The following is a 7112-nucleotide window of genomic DNA, read 5'->3' on the forward strand; positions in this document are numbered from 1 at the left end:
TTTCTTCTAAAATCAGTAAGATTTTTTAACCAAATAACTTTCTAGTTTGCAGCCAGGCAGTTTCTTTCCATATCTCCAGTTGTTTAGTTAGTATTTATAAGCACTAATTCTTAAGCGCTTAACCTAAAGATTGTCCTTACTTTATCTCCAGTTTATAAAGTTACATTCTGGTTTTAAAATCAACTGTGTGCAATCTAAAAACTGATTTAAGAACAAGCAAAAAAGCCTTAAATTAAAGACCTTAGAAAACAATTGTATTCACTCAGAGCTTGTTTAGAAAAGACTGAGACATAGTAATTTCACAGTTTCTTGCAATTTGTGACCTAGCATAAGTTCAGTTCAGTCGCTCAGTTGTGTCCAACTCTTTGTGACCCCATGAATCACAGCACGCCAGGCCTCCCTGTCCATCACCAACTCCCGGAGTCCACCCAGACTCACGTCCATCGAGTCAGTGATGCCATCCAGCCATCTCATCCTCTGTCGTCCCTTCTCCTCCTGCCCCCAATCCCTCCCAGCATCAGAGTCTTTTCCAGTGAGTCTACTCTTCGCATGAGGTGGCCAAAGTACTTGAGTTTCAGCTTTAGCATCATTCCTTCCAAAGAACACCCAGGACCGATCTCCTTTAGAATGGACTGGTTGGATCTCCTTGCAGTTCAAGGGACTCTCAAGAGTCTTCTCCAACACCACAATTCAAAAGCATCAATTCTTCGGCACTCAGTTTTCTTCACAGTCCAACTCTCACATCCATACATGACCACTGGAAAAACCATAGCCTTGACTAGACGGACCTTTGTTGGCAAAGTAATGTCTCTGCTTTTTAATATACTATCTAGGTTGGTCATAACTTTTCTTCCCAGGAGTAAGCGTCTTTTAATTTCATGGCTGCTGCCTTGTTTACTCACTTGTAAAGTGGAAATAATAGTACCCCCTCACAAGATTTCCCTTAGAATAATGATAACTTCTGGGTGTTGGCATTAACTTTGTTCTTTGCACTATTTAAGAAATCTTTCTTAAAAACAAAAAGGAATGGCTACTGTAGTAATAATATCAATTTTGGATAAATATAAACTGATCTTTGGCACAGCCAAGTACAAGAAATTCCTCTGGGAAACTAATTTTACATTCATTTGGCATCAGATAAATCTGGGTTGGAATTGGCTCTTCTCTTTTGTTGTTCTTGTTCAGTGGTGTCTGACTCTGCGATCCCATAGACTGCAACACGCCAGGCTTCCCTATCCTTCACCATCTCCCAGAGTTTGCTCAAACTCATATCCCTGGAGTTGGTGATGCCATCCAACCATCTCATCATCTGTCACTTCCGTCTCCTCCTGCTATCAGTCTTTCCCAGCGTCAGGGTCTTTTCCAATGGTTCTTCTTTATAAGAAAATTACAATTGTCCTTAACCCCTCTTTCAGTCGATTTCCGCCCCCACAGACCTTGCATAATACCACTTACTTTAAAAGACAGTAAAAATTAAATGAGGAAATGCAGGTGATGTGAATTTAAAGCTCAATACATGATTGTTACAGTAGCTGCTCATTAACTTAAAAAGTACTTACAGTTCCCTCAATACTAACGATGCATAAAAGTTAATAACCCTCAGTCTTAGAAAGGTATAAGAATAAAACCCAGAAAAACTTCAGAACCACTTCTGCAAGGAACTCAGTTCGCAGTCTTCACGACAGCACCGGACGTTTAACTCTGGGACAAGCTTCAGGTTTGCTCATGCGCAGTTACGCCCCCTAAGGCCGGCCTCTTGCTCAACTCCGCGCCTAATCCGCCTCTACGTGCGCCTGCGCTGTGACCCCAGCTCTGGCGCATGCGCTGGGTGGGACGCTCTTCATTGAAAACTATGGCGTGGGTACCTGCGGAGTCTGCGGTGGAGGAGTTGATGCCACGGCTTTTGCCGGTGGAGCCCTGCGACTTGACGGAAAGTTTCGATCCCAACGTACCTCCGAGGACTCCCCAGGAATACCTGAGGCGGGTCCAGTGAGTGTTGGACCCTGTGCGGGTGGGCCGGTTGTCCTTACGCCCTTGGGCACAGCGCCCGTACCCCGCTCGACCCCAAAGTGCGATAAAGCCCCAGTACTGTCCCGTCCCCATACTCTGTCAGAACAAAATCCCTTGATTACATCTTTGTGTGAGCGAGTTTCTGTGAACTTCATTTTATTAAACCTGATTACTCGTGACAAGATACATGCTCTTAGATTGCTTTCAGTCCAGATAATTTTAGAAATTTGTTTAGAGCTTCCATTGCAATTATGAAGTTTGTAATTTTATGTTGAACTGTAGAAGTTGGATCGCTTGTTAACACTACACGTGAACAATAGTAATCACGTTTTTTTGCATTTATTACTTGTTTGTAGGATCGAAGCAGCTCAATGTCCAGATGTTGTGGTAGCTCAAATTGACCCAAAGAAGTTGAAAAGGAAGCAAAGTGTGAATATTTCTGTGAGTGTTATTATACGTCAGGGGATTTTTTTTTTTTTTTCCTTCCCCGCAAATTAAAAGATGGAGGCTCACCCTAAGAAAGTATGAGACAGGTTAAGTTACAATGTAAGATTTGACTTATGTATGTTCAGTTAGACAATTGCTTGTACTTTTTCCCCCAAAAGGACAACTGGCGTTTACTACCTCCAGAGAGGCTTTCAGTAACCCTGACATTCCTGGAGATTTGCTCATAACATTTTAGGAGCATGATCCGGTCTTCATGGAGTCTTTAAATAGGTTATTTATGCTAGCCTTTATTTTTAAGGTACCTTTTACCAGTTCATAATTATTATTGGGCTGGCGTTTAATCTTAGAGTAGTTCGTATGTTTTGAATTTGACTAGATTTTGTTTTTTAAAAATAAAAACCCAAGTATCACACTTTTCTACCTAGGTGCCCACTGTGAACCTTTTCATTCATTTATTTATCCAGCACATTTTTAAACCAAGCAACTGTATGTGCCAGGCACTGGGAATACAACAGAGGATGAGACAGAAAGTCCCTACCCTTGTAGAATTTGCTTCTCCTGAGGAAAACATTGAAAAAGCAAACAGTTATATATCATATCTATTGCTGTGAAGAGAGTTAACATATAATGACCAGTAAGTAACAGGGAGAACTAGTCTGGACGGAGTAGCCACAGAAGGTCCACTTGATGCTGTTTAACCTATGGTGGAAGGAGAGTAGCAGTTTTTAAATTACCACAGTTCCTTTTCCTTTTGTGTTCTAATTATTTGTTTATCTGATGTTTATTATCAGGAGATTTTAACTCAGACACTATAATGTTTCATATAATTCCTTTACAGAAATTTTTAGTTGATGACAGATGATATCTTGTATACCTGACTTTTGAAATGTGACCATACTCATTTTTATTTCAAGGCAGTATGTGATCAGTTGTGACCTGTGTGCTGTTTTGAGAAACAAAAGTAGCCCTTGTAAAGTCAGATGTCTTGAATTATTTGCATTCTGCTCATACCAGAATGTTTTATTTGCATTATGTCTTTTTGTTTCAAATAGTTTTGCTATTATAGAAAGGTAGTACTGGGTTATATCTTTAGGTCTCATATTTGGATTTTATAGAAACTCCAACTATAAACTGTTCCATTGCTTTTACTAAAGCAACTATATAAGGATCTTTTCCTGATGTTTTAAACTCAGACATAAATGAATTGCCTCCTTTTTTACATCTGCAAAAAGTACTTCCTTTCTTGTATAGTCTTACTTGCTTTATTACTCATTTTTCCTCTTGATTCTGCTTTTACTTTGCAGAGGCTTGAGATTCTAGTGGTAACACTTAACATTGATTCTAAAATTTATGAACTGATCTTTAGCTTTCAGGATGCCAGCCTGCCCCGGAAGGATACTCCCCTACTCTTCAGTGGCAACAGCAACAAGTGGCACAGTTTTCGACTGTTCGGCAGGTAGATGTGCTTTAATCATTTAATCAAATTAAAGCCTTCCTTCAGATTTTTTTCTGTTCTTAGACTGTAGTTGGAAAAATTGGGACTACTAAATATATAAAGATAAGAATATTCATGAATCAGTTACCAAATTATTATTATTATAATCACTCAACATAATACAATTTGAAATATTTTCCAGGCTTTAAGATTGTTAGAATGTTGTGCAGCAATTGATTTCTTTTGAGTTATCCATTCTATGAAGATCATATGTCTGATTTCTCTTCCTTTAGAGTGTGAACAGACATAGAAATCACTGGAAATCACAACAGTTGGATAGTAATGTGACCATGGTATGTAAGTTTCTCTCTTTAGATTGTACAGTGTATAACTATTTGAAATAGTCCATATTTACTTCCAGTTCTTAAAGATTCTCTTGTTTAATCCATATTATTTTCATTCTCTCCCATCTACTATTGATAGTAACAGTTCCATTATCTTTTTGCCTGAAAAGGATAGAATAAGTAATGCAAGTTATGTTCATGACACCCTTAATCCACATCTTGAGAGACTTTGGATCGGTCTCTACAAGTCTGCAAAGGTTCTTCTAGACATTTTTTCAAGAAAGTAAATACATTTTCAGTATTTACAAAAAGATTGAATAAAGGCTTCTTGGATTTTCCTGATGAGGTAATGGTACCAGTACCAGTGACTGACTTTTTAGTAAAGTTTGTCAGGCTTACTGGAAGGTACTATTTCATGTTTTATCAGCTTAGACTCAGAAGGCAATGGCAACCCACTCCAGTACTCTCGCCTGGAAAATCCCGTGGACGGAGGAGCCTGGTAGGCTGAAGTCCATGGGATCGCTAGAGTCGGACAGGACTGAGCGACTTCACTTTCACTTTTCACTTTCATGCATTGGAGAAGGAAATGGCAACCAATTCCAGTGTTCTTGTCTGGAGAATCCCAGGGACGGGGGAGCCTGGTGGCTGCCGTCTCTGGGGTCGCACAGAGTCGGACACGACTGAAGCGACTTAGCAGCAGCAGCAGCAGCAGACTAATTTTTTAAAATTTGTAATTGGACGGTAACTGTTTTACAATATTATATTGGTTTCTGCCCTACATCAACATGAATGGTATATATATATGTCCCCTCCCTCTTGAACCTTATTTGTACCTCCCACCCCATCCAACCCCTCTAGGTTGTCACAGAGCACCTGATTTGAGTTCCTTGTCTCATCCAGCAAATTTCTACTGGCTGTCTATTTTACATGGTAATTTGTATGTTCCACGCTGCTCTCCCAATTCTTCCCACTTTCTGCTTCCCACACTGTGTCCACAAGTCTGTACCCTATGTCTGTATCTCCATTGAAAAAGTGAAAGTGTTTGTCACTCAGTCATGTCTGACTCTTTGCAACCCTATGGAGTGTAGCCCATCAGACTCCTCTGTCCATGGGATTTCCCAGGGAAGAATACTAGAGTGGGTTGACATTTCCTTTGCCAGGGGATATTTCCAACCCAGGGATTGAAGCTGAGACTCCTGCATTGGCAGGCCGATTCTTTACCACTGAGCAAACAGGGAACCTCTTTAACCTCTTAGGGAGTCTCATATTCATCTGGAGAATCAAAAGAAAGCTTTTTATTTTCAGAGAGGGGAAAATGCACCTATTCATACAATTTTGCTCATTGTTTCAGGTGGTTCATAGATTTCAGGGGGTTCTTTTGACCATGCTGTGCTCCCTGTGGGATCTTGGTTCCCTAACCAGTGATCAAACCCGTGCCTCCTGCAGTGTAAGCACTGAGTCCTAACCATCGGCCCACCAGGGAATTCCCCATAGATTTCAGATTTTAGAAGCTTCTTCTAGGCAGTGCTTCCTAACATCTTTTAAATGATGTCACTTTGGGATAAGTGGAGGAAGCTGTTCTCATGGCCTAAGACTACCAGCTGAAATCTGAGAGATTCAGTATAACCTCTCTATATGCTTCTGTATACTAGTTGGAAGCTCTGCTCTAGGAAAAGTGTGAATGACACTAAGACCACTTGCCCAAGATCATTTAACTCATAAAAAGTATAGCTGAGATACAGACCAAACTTTGTCTGATTCGAAAGCCTTTCACTGTACGGTGAGGCCTCCTGGTAAGAAGAGGGAGAGGGCAGTAGGTAGGTAGATACATTTTTTCCTTGCTCAAGGTAAGGACTTTTGAGTACCTATGTAATTCAAAAAGAAGCTGCATCAGTAACATGATAATGATATAATTTTGTCAAAAGAGAAATGACAACATAATTAATTGATTTAACAAATGAAGATCCTCCATCAAAACAGTGGAATATTACATAGCAGTAGATACCAGGGGAACATTTCATGCAAAGATGGGCTCGATAAAGGACAGAAATGGTATGGACCTAACAGAAGCAGAAGATATTAAGAAGAGGTGGCAAGAATACACAGAAGAACTGTACAAAAAAGATCTTCCCGACCTAGATAATCACGATGGTGTAATCACTCACCTAGAGCCAGACATCCTGGAATGTGAAGTCAAGTGGGCCTTAGAAAGCATCACTATGAACAAAGCTAGTGGAGGTGATGGAATTCCAGTTGAGCTGTTTCAAATCCTGAAAGATGATGCTGTGAAAGTGCTGCACTCAATATGCCAGCAAATGCTGGAGAACTCAGCAGTGGCCACAAGACTGGAAAAGGTCAGTTTTTATTCCAATCCCAAAGAAAGACAATGCCAAAGAATGCTCAAACTACCACACAATTGCACTCATCTCACACGCTAGTAAAGTAATGCTCAAAATTCTCCAAGCCAGGCTTCAACAGTACATGAACTGTGAACTTCCAGATGTTCAAGCTGGTTTTAGAAAATGCAGAGGAACCAGAGATCAAATTGCCATCTGCTGGATCATGGAAAAAGCAAGAGAGTTCCAGAAAAACATCAATTTCTGCTTTGTTGACTATGCCAAAGCCTTTGACTGTGTGGATCACAATAAACTTGGCAAATTCTGAAAGAGATGGGAATACCAGACCACCTGACCTGTCTCTTGAGAAACCTATATGCAGGTCAGGAAGCAACAGTTAGAACTGGACGTGGAACAACAGACTGGTTCCAGATAGGAAAAGGAGTATGTCAAGGCTGTATATTGTCACTCTGTTTATTTAACTTATATGCAGAGTACATCATGAGAAATGCTGGGCTGGAACAAGCACAAGCTGGAATC

The 7112-nt window shown here is 40.3% G+C and overlaps 1 protein-coding gene across 1 annotated transcript in view; it reads left to right on the plus strand.

The window, feature by feature from the left end:
• Positions 1 to 1838: 1838 nt before the first annotated feature.
• Positions 1839 to 7112, plus strand: part of GEMIN2 (gem (nuclear organelle) associated protein 2) — a 22177-nt gene continuing 16903 nt past the window's right edge. The window contains exons 1-4 of the mRNA XM_010835328.1: positions 1839 to 1989; positions 2367 to 2451; positions 3824 to 3913; positions 4186 to 4245. Of these exons, the coding sequence (XP_010833630.1) occupies positions 1853 to 1989; positions 2367 to 2451; positions 3824 to 3913; positions 4186 to 4245 (372 nt within the window). The 5' untranslated portion in view covers positions 1839 to 1852. The remainder of the gene's footprint in view (positions 1990 to 2366; positions 2452 to 3823; positions 3914 to 4185; positions 4246 to 7112) is intronic.

Source organism: Bison bison, unplaced genomic scaffold (assembly GCF_000754665.1).
Source record: "Bison bison bison isolate TAMUID 2011002044 unplaced genomic scaffold, Bison_UMD1.0 scf7180017864041, whole genome shotgun sequence".
NCBI lineage: Eukaryota > Metazoa > Chordata > Mammalia > Artiodactyla > Bovidae > Bison > Bison bison.